General features: G+C 47.4%; 1 protein-coding gene across 15 annotated transcripts in view; it reads right to left on the reverse strand.

The window, feature by feature from the left end:
• Positions 1 to 516: 516 nt before the first annotated feature.
• EARS2 (glutamyl-tRNA synthetase 2, mitochondrial) overlaps positions 517 to 15566 on the reverse strand; it is a 40777-nt gene continuing 25727 nt past the window's right edge. Inside the window, exons 6-11 of one of the 15 annotated variants that reach the window (XR_004731769.3) lie at positions 14781 to 14934; positions 14547 to 14677; positions 10400 to 10535; positions 8670 to 9616; positions 8486 to 8576; positions 517 to 1705 (exon numbers count right to left, since the gene is read on the reverse strand). Coding sequence is in view for 5 of the 15 variants with exons in the window: in XM_009009316.4 (XP_009007564.2) it covers positions 10283 to 10535; positions 14547 to 14677; positions 14781 to 14934 (538 nt within the window). In the remaining 10 variants the exon portion in view is untranslated. Of the gene's footprint in view, positions 3658 to 7076; positions 9617 to 10180; positions 10564 to 14546; positions 14678 to 14780; positions 14935 to 15566 lie in introns of those variants that run through there. The other 14 variants (XR_004731768.3, XR_013524726.1, XR_013524729.1 and 11 more) reach the window with 14 other exon arrangements.

The following is a 15566-nucleotide window of genomic DNA, read 5'->3' on the forward strand; positions in this document are numbered from 1 at the left end:
CTCCTGGGATACAGGAGATCCTCTTGCCTCGATCTCCTACAGTGCTTGTGTTTTTTTTTGTTTTTTTGAGGCAGTCTCGTTCTGTCACCTGGGCTGGAGTGCAATGTCACGATGACAGCTCACTGCAACCTCCACCTCTTGGGTTCAAGCAATCCTCCTGCTGGAAGAAATCCTCCCAAGTAGCTGGAATTACAGGCGCATGGCAACACACCCAGCTAACTTTTTCGTATTTTTAGTAGAGATGAGGTTTCACTATGTTGACCAGGCTGGTCTTGAACTCCTGACCTCGTGATCCACCTGTCTCATCCTCCCAAAATGCTGGGATTACAAGCATGAGCCACCGTGCCTGGCATATGTGCTTGCATTTTTGCTCACAGAGGGGTTTTCCTGGAGCTAACATGTCCTGCATTGCTTAGTACTCTGCTTTATTTTGTGCATCACACAGTTCACCATCGTTGTATTATTTAGTTTGTTAAAAGATAATTTTCCCAAAAAAGTATGTCATGATTCTCATAATTTTCAAATGAACACGTGTTAAATATTTTATTTAATTACATGAGGGAACCAAGCAGATGTCATAATCAATCCGAAAGTCAAGTCAATGAAGGGCAAATTTATCTGGAAAAAAAGAATTTTAAGAGGAATGTGCAAATGTATGCAAAACGGGCTTTTCCACCTGGGTGAAAGCTGTCCCTCTGGTGGGCAGAATTAATTTACCTATTTATAGCAAGAATGATTTTGCATTACTATCAGCTATTTACAACTTAACAGAATTATAAGACTTCTCAAAGACAAAGAAGGGCTAGAACCTCGAAGGTTGTGCTGTCTAGACAATGCATAATTTTCCATTGATGCTGTTGTGCCTACCCCTATTAACTACAGTAGGGATGGTATCAAGTTTGAAAGGCAGAAGAGATCCAGAGCCACCGAATGAGGCAGGAGGTTTACTGAGGGGACTTACAGGGCAGTCTAGTGGTGGTAGGCTGGACAGAACCACTAACATTTCTAAATAAAAAGCATCAGTTTTTACAGTATTTTCCTCCCTCCCTCCCCCGCTCCCCCTCCCCCCACCTCTTTTTTTTAGAGACAGAGTCTCTCACTGTTGCCCAGGCTGGAATGCAGTGGTGCCATCTCGGCTCACTGCAACCTCCTCCTCCCAGGGTCAAGCGATTCTTCTTGCCTCAGCCTCCCAAATAGCTGGGATTATAGGCGACTGCCACCATGCCTGGCTAACTTTTTTGTATTTTTAGTAGAGACAGGGTTTCACTATTTTGGCCAGGCTGGTCCTGAACTCCTGACTTCATGATTCGTCTGCCTTGGCCTTCCAAAGTGCTAAGATTACAGGCATGAGCCACCATGCCTGGCCTTATATAGTATTTTCAACTAGCACCCTTCGCATAACAACCTCAATCTGGAAACTTCAATTTAATCCCAAACAAAGGGCTTGATCCCTGTATGGCCAGCATTCCACAGGATAGGCCCAGGGTTCAGATGCTGCTCATAAAGAGTGAATCTCCAGGCTGGCCACTCCGTGATTCCGTATGTTGAAACTCAGAAAACGCATTCTTCTTGACCATAGGGTCATTCTCAGGTACATCTGCCATACAGGAGCACAAATTCTTCCTTGTAGATAACAGCAATGGGCGATGGTTCTTGTCCACACACATGCAAATGAATACTGTCCTGGGAACATACAAACTTCTTCCTGTGGAAAAACCAGTTCCAACTGCAGAACAGTTCTTTCTGTGGAAAAATCAGTTGGAACTCCTGGCCTCAGATAATCTGCCCACCTCGGCCCCTCAAAGTGTTAGAATTACAGGCATGAGCCACTGCACCCAGCATAAATAAAATCTTTTTTATTTTGAGATGGAGTCTCGCTCTGTCTCCCAGGTTGGAGTGCAGTGGCACATCCTTGGCTCACTGCAACCTCTGCCTCCCCGGTTCAAGTGATTCTCCTGCCTCAGTCTCCTGAGTAGCTGGGATTATAGGCACGTGCCACCATGCCCGGCTAATTTTTGTATTTTTAGTAGAGACGGGTTTCATCATGTTGGTCAGGCTGGTCTCAAACTCCTGACCTCATGATCCACCCGCCTCGGTCTCCCAAAGTGTTGGGATTACAGGCGTAATCCACAGTGCCCAGCCAAAATCTTTAACACATATTCATCTCTTGAAAATTCTAAACATCTGGCATCACTGGACCCGGCTTCCCACATTGAAACAAAAACATGCACATGACTAGAGCCTGCATAGTTTGCCAAGAACCATCCTTCAATTCCTGAAACTTATTATAAGCACCTGCAATCCTTTAACATTTTTACATTGTTGGAGCTCAGAAAACCATCTCTCAGAGCATGGTGTTTTGGCATGCAGAGTACTTTGAACTAAGTGACTGGAAAGCCGCAGAAGCAGCCTCAGAGCAAAGTCTCTCTGACATCCTGCCCGTCTTTCTCCTCCCAAGGTAAGCCACAGAAATTCCAATTCCTCTTTCCCAGATGGGTCCGAGAAACTCGAACCCCTCTCCCCCAAAGCCAGCCATAAAGCCTAGATATATTACTCCAGTCTCCCCCTATTTTTGTTTATTTATTTATTTTTGAGACAGAGTTTTGCTCATTTCCCTAGCTGGAGTGTAGCAGTGTGATCTTGGCTCACTGCAACCTCCGCCTCCCGGGTTCAAGCAATTCTCCTGCCTCAGCCTCTGGAGTAGCTGGAATTACAGGCAGCTGCCACCATACCTGGCTAATTTTGTATTTTTAGTAGAGATGGGGTTTCTCCATGTTGGTCAGGCTGGTCTCCTCTCAAACTCCCAACCTCAAGCAATCCACCTGCCTCAGCCTCTCAAAATGCTGGGATTACAGGCGTGAGCCACTGCACACAGCTAGTTCTGTTTAAGAGCTGGCCATAAATAAATTCTCAGCCAGGCACGGTGGCTCACACCTGTAATCCGAGCAGTATGGGAGACTCGCACACCGAACACACACACCGCCACACAGTTTCTGATCTAGCAGGTCTGGGATGAGGCCCAAGAATTTGTCTTTATAATAAATCTCCAGCTGACATTGATGCTGATGGTCTGGAGACCGCAACAGAAAGGACAAAGGCTAAGTGCGCAGGAAGTGTTTGAGGAGTTTAATGTAGTGTTTGGGTGTGCAGGCCATTGTGATTAGACAGAACTATGTTGTTTTCATCTAAGAAATAAGGATAAGTGCCTACTTCATAGGGTTGTTTTAAATCTAAAAGAGATAACATATATAAATATGTATCAGCTGGGTGTGGTAGTGCAAGTGCCTGTAGTCTCAGCTACTTGGGAGGCTGAGATAGGAGGACTGCTTGAGCCCAGGGGTTCAAAATCAGCCTTGACAACATAATGACACCCGTCTCTATTAAAAAAAAAAAAAATTAAAAGGCCAGGAATGGTGGCTCACATCTGTAATCCCAGCACTTGGGGAGGCCAAGGCAGAAGGATCACCTGAGATCAGGAGTTCAAGATCAGCCTGGCTAACATGGTGAAACCCTGTCTCAACTAACAATGCAAAAATTAGCTGGGCTTGGTGGTACGTGCCTGTAATCCCAGCTACTTAGCAGGCTGAAACCGCAGAATCGCTAGAACCCAGGAGGTGGAGGCTGCAGCAAGCAGAGATTGCACCACCGCTCTTCAGCCTGCCAAAAAATAAAAGATTAATTAAACAAAAACAAAGTACCTAGCCTCTGGTGTTTCTTTACAGTCACACAATGACAGACCAACACACAGCTTAAGCTGAAATACCAATCTCTGCCCTTGGCACTCCTGAATTGCAGGCCTTCAGATTTGGATTGGAATCTATACCACTGGCTCTCGAGCTCTCAGGCCCTTGAACCACACCACTGGCTTTCCCGGGTCTCCAGCTTGCAGAAGCAGATCAGATGACTTTTCAGCTTCTCTATTGATTTTTATTTTTTTTCTAGAGACAGAGTCTAGCTGTTGCCCACACTGGAGTGCAGTGGCACAACCATAAGTCACAGTTACCGCCTCCAACTTCTGGGTTCAAGTATCCTCCCATCTCAGGCTCTCAGGCAGCTAGGTCTATAGGTATATGTGTCACCATGCCCAGCTCCTTTTTAAATTTTTTGTAGAGATGGGGTCCCCCTATGTTGCCCAGGCTGGTCTTGCACTCCTGGGCTCAGGCAACCCTCCCACCTCAGCCTGCCATAGTGCTGGGATTATGATTACAGGCATAAGCCATCAGGTCTGACCTTTTTTTTGAGACAAGCCTTGCTTTGTTGCACAGGCTGGAGTGCAATGGTGCAATCACAGCTCACTGCAGCCTCAACTTCCTGGGCTCAAGTGATCCTCCCACCTCAGCCTCCCTAGTAGGTGGGACTTATACAGGCATGGGACACCACACCCAGCCAATTTTTTTTCTATTTTTTTGTAGAGATGGGGTCTTTTTTTTGAGACGGAGTTTCACTCTTGTTACCCAGGCTAGAGTGCAATGGCGTGATCTCGGCTCACCGCAACCTCCGCCTCCTGGGTTCAAGCAATTCTCCTGCCTCAGCCTCCTGAGTAGCTGTGATTACAGGCACGCGCCACCACGCCCAGCTAATTTTTTTTATTTTTAGTAGAGACGGGGTTTCACCATGTTGACCAGGATGGTCTCGATCTCTGGACCTCATGATCCACCTGCCTCGGCCTCCCAAAGTGCTGGGATTACAGACTTGAGCCACCGCGCCCTGCCCGAGATGGGGTCTTACTACATTACCCAGACTGGTCTCAAACTCTTAGATTCCAGCAGTCCTCCTGCCCAGCCTTCCCAAAGTGTTGGGATTACAGGCATGAGCTACCACACTCAGTCTTTTCAGCTTCTAATTTGGTGAGCCACTACCTTGTACTAAATCTCTTCCTAGATATATATCCTGTTGGTTCTGTTTCTCTGGGGAACCCTAATACAAGCCCTTGGAGGTCGTGATGAGAGAACATGGATTTATTGTGAAAGCAGCCCTTTCTGTGCCTTACTTTCCAGTCTCCTCCTACCAGGGCTCCTTGCTTCCATCTGGCCCTGCTTAAATCTCTCTTCAGCATAGCTGCCAGAATGACCTTTCCAAAAAACACACATCTGCTCATGTCACTTCCCTGCCCAACACATTTCAATGGCTCTGTATCTCCCACCTCATAAAGACCCAACTCCTTGCCTTCATTAACTGAACCCAAACTTTGCTGAGGTGCCGTCCACTCCCCACCCAGCCACGCACACCTCAGGGACACGCAGACCCCCTTCATCTCCAGCTCGGGGTCTGACTGATTTATGGAGACTCTCACTTCCCAAGCAAGGATGGCTAAAAATTTGGAAGTTGAGTAGAGGGTGGGTACTTAGAGAGGGGTTTCCTTACTGTAGGGAGAGAGCCATAGAAAGCCACCCTCTCCGCAGCAGAAATGAAGGAGGAAGAGCAAAGGCCAGCTGCTGCAGGCAGCCAACCATGGCTGCTGCAGGTGCTGTGGCCAGGAGACCAGCGAGAGAGAAGGACCCAGGGTCCTCACCAATGTCACCATACGGAAAATTAACCAACCCTGCAACCTGCCTTACCCGTGAACTTCCTGCTAAGTAGGATAAGCTGCCTTGAATCTGGGTTTTATTATTTGCATGGGATGAAATGCTTAGACCTTTAACCTGGCAAAGAGCCATTAGCCCAGCTAATTTCTGCATTTTTTTGTAGAGATGGGGGTTTCACCATGTTGCCCAGGAACTGGTCTCCCACTCACTAAAGTGAGTCCCTTGCAGCCAAGATATATATATATTTTTCTTTTTTTAGATGGGGTTTCACCATATTGGTCAGGCTGGTCTCGAACTCCTGACCTCGGGTGATCCGCCCACCTCAGCATCCCTAAGTGCTGGGATTACAGGCGTGAGCCACCGTGCCTGGCAAAGGTAGATCATGCCATGGTTCCACTGGGGCTCAAACCCAGGACCTTGCAGCCAAGATCATAGAATATGACTCTCACTGACCAGGGGTAGATGGCTGACCCAGGCTAGGCCAATTGGATTCACCCCTTTGAGTCTGTATGTGGAATACTGGTTAAATTAAATAATTTAATTAAAATTTTAAAATAATTAGTAGTGTAGGAGAAGAGAGATGATTTAGCTTCAGGGCTGCGGCAGCTGTTGGCCAACTGCAGAGATAAAGAGAAAGGCAGCCTGCAGAGGGAAAACGAGGGGAACAGACACACAGAGGGGGTAAATGCTAGAAACTGCCATCTCAGAGGGCTGAATGGCTTCCTTCCACCCCAACAGGTTTCTTGGCGCAGATTCCATTCTCTTGTGAGGTCCAGTTGGAAGTCCTGCCCTTTAGATCTGTGAGAGTCCTAATTCTTCCAACAAATTCCTTTCATAGTTTCAGTTGGTCTAAGTGTGTTTTAATGGATCGCCACCAAGATCACTGTTTCTAAGGATGAAAATAATGGTATTTTCATTATACTCTCAAAACACCGGGGATAGGCTTGAGGTTATTTAAAACATGTGAAGGCCGGGCATGGTGGCTCACTCCTGTAATCCCAGCACTTTGGGAGGCTGAGGTGGGTGGATCACGAGGTCAGGAGTTCAAGACCAAACTGGACAATATGGTGAAACCCCATGTTTACCAAAAATATACAAAAATTAGCTGGACGTGGTGGCTCATACGTGTAATCCCAGTTACTTGGGAGGCTGAGGTAGTAGAATTGCTTGAACCAGGATCTGGGAGCTGAGATCATGCCACTGCAGTCCAGCCTGGTGGGCTACAGATTGAGACTCCATCTCAAAAAAAAAAAAAAAAAAAAAAGTGAAATTCCTTCCAACACTTTTACTTAAGACTGGTGTGGTGGCATGCACCTGTGATCCCAGCTACTCAGAAGGCTGAGATGGGAGGATTACTTGAGCCCAGGAGTTCAAGCTGCAGTGAGCTATAATTGTGCCACTGCACTCCAGTGTGGGTAACAGAGCAATACCCTCTCTCTTTAAAAAAATAAAAATAAAAAACAATAAACCAATCCTACTGATCCTGAGCAAAACCCCCAAACAGCAGACAGACGTCTGGAGCTGCTTTCCAGACAGCACAGCACAGTCAACTTGAGGAAGGAGTAGTTTTATTAATTTCACTTTTCTTCTTGAGACAGAGTCTTGCTCTGTTCCCTAGGCTGGAATACAATGGGAGTTAAAGTGATTCTCGTGCCTCAGCCACCCAAGTAGCTGGGATTACAGGTAAGTGCCACCACACCTGGCTAATTTTTGTACTTTTTAGTAGAGGCAAGGTTTCACCATGTTGGCCAGACTGGTCTAGAACTTCCGGCCTCAAGTGATCCACCCACCTTGGTCTCCCAAAGTATTGAGATTACAGGTGTGAGCCACCACGCCCACCTCTAATTTACCATTTTTTAAAAAATGTGGTAAAATGCAGAAAACATAAAAATTTACTATCTCAGTCATTTTTAAGTGTACAGTTCAGTGGCATTAAATATCTTTACAATGTTGTGCAATTATCACCACCATTGGCCCCCCGTAACTTTTCATCTTGTAAAACTCAAACTCTATACCCTAAACAGTAACTTCCCATTTCTGCCTCCCCAAGCCCGACAACCACCATTGTACGTTCTGCCTCTATAATTCTGATTATAGTATGTACTTCAAATAAGTAAAAAGTTTTTTTTTTTTTGAAACGGAGTCTTACTCTGCCCCCAGGCTGGAGTATAAATGGCATGATCTTGGCTCACTGCAACCTCCACTTCCTGGGAAGTGGATCCACCTGCCTCGGCCTCCCAAAGTGCTGGGATTACAGGTGTGAGTCATCATGTCCAGCTGGGTATATTCTTTAAGCAAAGACTAGGACTCTATGGGGCTCAACAAACTCTGTGATCGCCTTTCTCTCTACTTCCCTGGACAAAAGAAATATATTGTATACTGTCAGAGAGCAAATTATCCCCAAACCAAGTATAAACATTTACTATCTCACAGTTCATGTGTGTCTGAAATTCCAGAGCAGCTTCTCTGAGTGGTTTTGGCTTAGGGTCTCCTATAGAGGTCACAGTCAAGATCAGCCAGGACTGCAGTCACGCGAATGACTGGCTGGAAATAGAGGACCAGCTTCCAGGATGGCACACTACCATGGCTGTTGTTGGGTATCTTCAAGATCTGGAAGCTGGCTTCCCCCAAAGTAAGTGATCCAAGAGAACAAAACAGAAGCCATGATGTATTTTACGACTTACCCTCAGAAGTCAAACTCTCATTTCTTCAACAGCATAATGGTTACACAAGTCAGGCCTATTCACTGTGAGAAGAAACCACACAAGGGTGTGAACAGTAGAAAGAAAGGATGGTTGGGGGCCATCTTAGAGGCTGGCTGTCACGCAGGGGAAGCCTAGAAGCCTCATAGGCATTTGTGTATCCTGGCACCATCCTGCTTTCACTTTTGTTATTCCTCTTCACTGAAGACCCCAAGAAGCGTTATCTCATTTCAGAAACCAGCAGAGATGATGACTTACAAGTCATGGAGGAAGGAAGAGATGGATTTGAAGCGAAAGCCACAAAATAGGCGGGGTGGAGGTCTCCAGTCCAAGGACCAGGTCTGGAGAACTGGAAAACAGGAACAGATGACATTTAGGGAAGGGAGACACAGGCTGCCCCAAGGTTCAAGAATAAAGGGTAGCATAAGACAAGGGCGCTTACCCTTGGCAGTGGAGTTCACTTTTCCCTTTACAACCCCAAAGAAAGTCTGGCGTCCAGTTCAGCCCTGCTTGTGTCACATCTCCTTCACTGTTCTGAGTCCTTGGGGCCTGAGAACTGGGACCCATGAGTCCTGCTGCCCAGCTGCTATGGGCTGAATTGTGTCCCCCTAAATTCTTACAATGAGAAACCCCAGCACCTCAGAATGAGACTGCACTTGGAAACTGAGCATTTAATGAGGGTATTAAGTTAAAATGAGGCTGGTAGGATGGAGTGGGCCCTAATCCAGTCTGACTGGTGCTCCTAGAAGAGGAACATTGGGCACATAATGAAACCAGACATGTGTGTGCGTGGAGGGAAGACCGCACAGGAAAACAGTAAGAAGACAGCTGTCTGCAAGCCAAGAAGAGAGGCCTCAGGAAAAACCAAGCCTGCTGATACCTTGATCTTGAACTTCTAGCCTCCAGAAATGTGAGAAAATAAATCTCTGTTGTTTAAACCACCTGGTTCTGTGGTACTTTGTTATGGTGGCCCTAGCAAACTGAAACCCAAGCCTTCTGCACTGTTCTGGGATGTCAGCTTTTCCATGAACTAACTCCTACCCTTCTCTGTGTAATGTGTGAAAAACCAGTCACGGAGAATGCCTTTCCAGAGTCAAGGAGATGGGTTGGGCTTCCCCAGCCAACTGGCAAGGATGGGCCTGTGGTGGAGCCATAAATGCACTTGTGTGCAGTCACAGATTGTTTTCACTCTCAGTTCCTTCGGCGAACTTCCCGATAGGTCCCAGGTCTCCTTTTGGTCTCTGAAGGCTGTTTCTAAGGTCACAGGTTCTTAGGGCAATCTCCACTGCCGGACACATCCTCTCCCTAGCTGGAAAGCACCTTCTGGATTCGTTCCTTTACTTCTTTTGGTCCCAAAGACACCATCATCTCAGCTATAGGAGGTCCTTGCTAAGAACGAAAAGAGCAAATATTGCCTTATGACCTTCAGCTGCCTAAAGAACTGAAGCTCAGCCTCAGTCTGCGGAAATTATTCCCAGGCCAGCCCCCACACTGCTGCCTGTCTTCTGAGGGAGACCACTAGTGTTGGTTCCCTGGACAACGATGGGTCCCGGGAGCCTGTTTCTCCCTCTACCCCCTCTTTTTTTTTTTTTTTAAAGATGGAGTCTCACTCTGTTGCCAGGCTGGAGTGCAGTGGTGCGATCTCGGCTCAATGCAAGCTCCGTCTGCCATTAAGGTGATTCTTCTCATGCCTCACCCTCCCAAGTAGCTGAGATTACAGGCCTGCACTACCACGCCTAGCTAATCTTTGTATTGTTAGTAGAGATAAGTTTTCACCAAGTTGCCCAGACTGGTCTGAAACTCCTGACCTCAGGCAATCTGCCTGCCTAGGCCTCTCAAAGTGCTGGAACTGCAGGTATGAGCCACCATGCCTGGCCTGTTTTTCCCATATTAAGTAAGCTATTGCTAGGTCTGTTATCTCCAATAAACTGCAAACCTCATGGAGACAGAGATTATGTGTGTTTCATTCTATACTGTATCCACTGTACCTAACACAATGCTTGCACGTAGTCGGTAGTCAATACTGTCTGCTGACTGACTGAATGAGGGGAGTGATCATGTTTCATTCATCTTTGTATCCCCAACATTGAGCTCGGTGCCTGCTAGGAAATGTAGGTTGAAAGGATCAATGAGGGGCTCCAGGGAACAATCCAACTCATATCCCTGCCTCACCTGCTGTCCACTGAGGGCCACCCGGAGGAGTTTCATCACATTACTGTGCTTGGTGCCTTCCAGGCCTTCTGAAAGCTTCTTCAGTTCTCCACTCAACGCATCCTGAGTTAAGGTCATACCAGATCTTTCTAGAAGCCTGGAAGAAGAGGGGCAGTCTACAGGACCTGCATGGGCCAATGGCAAGTGGGTGGGAGGAAGGGTTTCAGAAGGTTATTGATTGTGCAGCTACAGTACAAGCAGCACAATCAGTGTTCAAGCCTGTTTTGAGGGAGGTGAGGAAGATATCGACCACCTGCTTCCTTATCCAGGACAGGAAGAAATAACCACCAAGGGACCACGCACAGAGAAGCCAGCGGGCACAATGCATGGGGGTAAGACGTGCCATAAGAGGCTTTACTCATCGCTACCTCTGTGTCATGCAAGCTCTATGCCTCAGTTTTCTCATCTGTTAAGTGGGGAGAATAATAGTATCTGAGGCCAGGAGCAGTGGCTCACACCTGTAATCCCAGCACACTGAAAGGCTGAGATGGGCAGATCACTCCAGGTTAGGAGTTTGAGACCAACTTGGCCAACATGGTGAAACCCCATTTCTACTAAAAATACAAAAATATTAGACAGGGGTGGTGGTGGGCACCTGTAGTCCCAGCTACTCAGGAGGCTGAGGCAGTAGAATTGCTTGAACCCAAGAGGTGGAGGTTGCCGTGAGCTGAGATCATGACACTGCACTCCAGCCTGGGCAACGGAGCGGGACTTTTTCTCAAAATCAATCAATAAATAATAGTATCTGTCCTCCCCAGGGCTATCATAAAGAGTTAAAACTTATAAAGTACCAAGTGCCTGAACACAAGATATACACTCAGAAGTATTACATCTTTTTTTTTTTAGATGGAGTCTCACTCTGTTTCCCAGGCTGCAGTGCAATGGCACAATCTCGGCTAACGGAAACCTCTACCTCCTGGGTTCAAGTGATTCTCCTGCCTCATCCTTCCAAGTAGCTGGGATTACAAGCATGTGCCACTTCCCGTGGCTAATATTTTTGTATTTTTAGTAGAGATGGGGTTTCACCATGTTGGTCAGGCTGGTCTTGAACTCCTGACCTCAGGTGATCTGCCTGCGTTGGCCTCCCAAAGTGCTGGGATTACAGACGTGAGCCATTGCCCCCAGCCAAGTATTACATTTTATATTTGAATTTAAAGTTTTAAAAAATTAGTTACCTTAAGTACATTCACAAGCTTTGAGATATTACAAAAGGGTCTAAAAAGAAACTTAGGTCTGCTTGCAGGAAGAACAACAAAAAAGAAATTTAGGAAGGCCGGGCGTGGTGGCTCACGCCTATAATCCCAGCACTTTGGGGGGGCCGAGGCGGGTGGATCACAAGGTCAAGAAATCGAGACCATCCTGGTCAACAGGTGAAACCCCGTCTCTACTAAAAATACAAAAATTAGCTGGGCATGGTGGTGCGCTCCTGTAGTCCCACCTACTCGGGAGGCTGAGGCAGGAGAATTGCTTGAACCCAGGAGGCGGAGGTTGCAGTGAGCCGAGATTGTGCCATTGCACTCCAGCCTGGGTAACAAGAGCGAAACTCCGTCTCAAAAAAAAAAAAAAGAAACTTAGGAATGGATTTGACATAGAAGAATGGATAATCTCTGGGAAATTATCTGAAATACAGCTTTGAGATTGGTAGAGGGAGACTTCTTTGGAGATATAGCTGAGAACAGAAGAAATCAGAAGGCCCCACCCAGCTCCAGCAATGACCCCACCACCAACTTGCTACAACCTTTCTTCCACAAATTGAAACATTCTAGCATCTAAATTCAAAGGGGCCAGCAACCATCCCCCACATCCTGGCAGTCCAGGGGAGCAAGATCCTCTCTGCAAAAGCTTTAGCTTTGGGAGAAATTCTCTATTCAGTTAGAGTTGGACTTGCAACAAATTTGCCCCAGCCCTGATTATTATTATTATTTTGAGAGACAGGGTCTTGCTGTCACCCAGGCTGAATTGCAGTAGTACAATCATAGTTCACTGCAGCCTCAAACTCCTGTGCTCAAATGATCCTCACACCTTAGCCTTCTGAATAGCTGGGACCACAGGTGCCTGCCAGCATACCTGGCTAATTTTATTTTTACTTTTTGTAGAGATGGGGTCAAGGTATGTTGCCCAGGCTAGTCTCAAACTCCTGGCTTCAAGCAATCCTCCCCATTCACCCTCCCAGAATACTGAGATTATAGGAACGAGCCACAGTGCCCAGCCTCCCCTCAGTTATTACTGGAGATTCCACAATGGAGACACAGAAGAGGAACTGGGGCTGGACATCTTCCTGGTCCAGATGACCTGTGATGCCAATTCTGATCCTGCCTGCTCAAACATGGTCCAGGCAACTGCATTCCAAAGTCAACTCCGTATGGACCACTACTGGCTCAGGCAACTGGGTTCATAAGTGATTTGAAGAAACAGCCTTTTAGTGCAGACAGACTTCCTTACTATCAGCACTGGAGCAGATGAGTTTCAGTTTGAGACAAGGGTGATCGTTCTTATTGCATCATCTCTATGTTCTGAATGTTTGTGTTCCCCTAAATTCACATGTTGAAAGTTCAACCCCCACGGTGACAGTATTCAGAGGTGTGGCCTTTAGGAAGTGATCAGGTCATTTGGGCCGAGCTCTCATACACAGATGAGTTCCTTTATAAAAGACACCCCAGAGAGGTCCCTCATCCCTCCACCATATAAGGACACAGCGAAGGGCTGGAAAAGGGAAGGGCCCAGGAACAAGGCCCTCACCAGGTACTGAATTGGCGGCACCTTGACCTGGACTTCTAGCCTCTAGACCTATGAGAAATGAACGTCTGCTGCTGAAGCCCTAGTCTATGTTATTTTGCTATAGCAACCCCATGGACTGAGACAATTATTAACTGGGTCACATGAGTACTGCTATTTACAAAATCCAGGAGATGAAATACTGAATATATAAAATATAATATGGGAAAAAAGTACTCTCTCTGACGGCACTGCAGGGAAGCAGGCTGCCGGGGGAACTGATGAAAGAATGACAGGCCCCAGGCCAGGAACAATGGTAGTTCCAGACCTGCTAGAGCTGGCCCAGACCTTGGTATGGGCACAGAAGGGATTTCTAGTGACCTGGCAGCTCCTGAACATTTGGATATCAGCTTTCCTGACTCAAAAGGGAGTCCCAGAGCAAATCTGAAATCCAACCTCGTGGTGGAGACGGGCAGTTAGGACACTGAATCCTGATGAATTATAACTAATAGGCTCTGGCCAGGCACCATGGCTCACACTTCTAATCCCAGCACTCTGGGAGGCTGAGGCATGAAGATCTCATGAGCCTAGGAGTTTGAGACCAGCCTGGGCAACATGGCAAGACCTCATCTCTATAAAAAAATAAAAATATTAGCTGATGTGGTGGCCTGTAGTCCCAGTTACACAAAGAGGCTGAGGTGGGAGGATGAGCCCTGAGCTGCTTCCTGCAGATTGCTACATAAGGGAGAAATTCCACAGGGGATATGAGCTGTCATTTCTTTTGTCTGGTAAAGAAACCTGCCCTCTAGTTACCTAATACAGAGCCTCTGCAGGAAGCATGGTCCGCGTGGAGGGGTGGGAGCAGAAGGTGAAAGGCAGAGAGAGAAAGTGAATCTTGATAATGGAGTACCAACTCCTGCATTAAGCTGTGTTTCAGGCAACCCATCTTCTAGCCTCTGCAGTTACATAAGCAAGCATTCCTCTCTTGCCTAAGCCAGCTTTGGTTGTGTTTGTAATCGAAAGTCATTACTATTGCAATAAGAATTAGCATCATCTCTCTCTTACCAAGAAGGAAAAGGAAGCTCAGATAGGTGCAGTAACTTGGCCAAAGGGAAGCTGCCTGAGCAAGGTGACATAAGCTGGTGAGTACGTGGCAGAGCTGGGATGCAACCCATGTTGGGCCAAGCAGTGAACACAGGCCTATGTCCACGAAAAGCCTGGGTCTCCTAGGTAAGCCCTCCTCACCAATGAAAGCCAGTGAAGGGTTACTTCTTCACTAGCCATGGGGTTGTGCCGGGGCCCAACAGCCCAGCCCTGAAGGAAGAAAGGGGGCCATGGGAGGGAGCGAGGGAAGGAGGCTGTGGAACCCTGAGCTCAGCCTATGGGTACTCACCCCAGCACACGCTTGGCAATCACATCCACTTTCTCTGAGATAGCTTCCAGCTGCACTCGACCCACCGCAGGGCGAGTCCACAGGTAGGAGTACACTGGGGACACCAAGTCCTGCAGGCGGCAAATGTGACCCTGGGGAAGCAGGAAGTCTGAATGAACTAGAAACAGAACTCTGGAAGGGAGGAGAAATTGGGGCACCCACCCTCCCTCAGTCTCCCAGACCCCTGACACCTACCTGTCTCAGCAGGAGGATCCTCTCCATGTAGGCTGGGTTGAGGACATCCCTGTTTTGCAGCTGGCTCCCAAAAGCCTCCTCCACAAGGGCCTGTAGCTTCCCCACCAGCAGGCACCTCTGGCTCTCACTGCTCACCAGCCGCTGGAGGTGCAGCCTGGGTGAGAAGTCAAGGGGCTGTCACCCCAACCCACCAAAACCGTCTCTCCCCCAGAGAAAGGGTGAAATGGGAAGAATGACACATCAGGACACATAAGCCTTCCTTTTCACAAGGTAGAAGTAGAATTCTCTTTACATTTACAAAAATAAAGTGCTGTGAGTAATGCTTTGTTTTCAGTGGTTTTGTTTTTGTTTGAGAGTCTTGCTCTGTTACCCAGGCTGGAGTGCAGGACCACGATCACAGCTTACTACAGCCTAGACTCCTTAGGCTCAAGCAAACCTCCCACCTCACATTCCCAAGTAGCTGGGCCCACAGGCACACTTCACCATGTCCAGCTAATTTTTCTATTTTTTGTAAAGACAGGGTCTTGCTATGTTGCCCACACTAGGCAACAAGCAATCCACCCAGCTTGGCCTCCCCAAGAACCAGGATTAGAGGTGTGAGCCACCACGCCCAGCCACATTTTCAGTGTTTTCAAAATAATAGCTGACATTTTATTTGTTTTTTTTGAGAAGGAGTCTTGCTCAGTCGCCCATGCTGGAGTGCAGTGGTGCGATCTCCATTCACTGCAACCTCTGCTTCCCAGGTTCAAGCGATTCTCCTGCTTCAGCCTCCTGAGCAGCTGGGAT

The sequence above is a fragment of the Callithrix jacchus genome, chromosome 12 (assembly GCF_049354715.1).
Source record: "Callithrix jacchus isolate 240 chromosome 12, calJac240_pri, whole genome shotgun sequence".
In the NCBI taxonomy this organism is placed as follows: domain Eukaryota; kingdom Metazoa; phylum Chordata; class Mammalia; order Primates; family Cebidae; genus Callithrix; species Callithrix jacchus.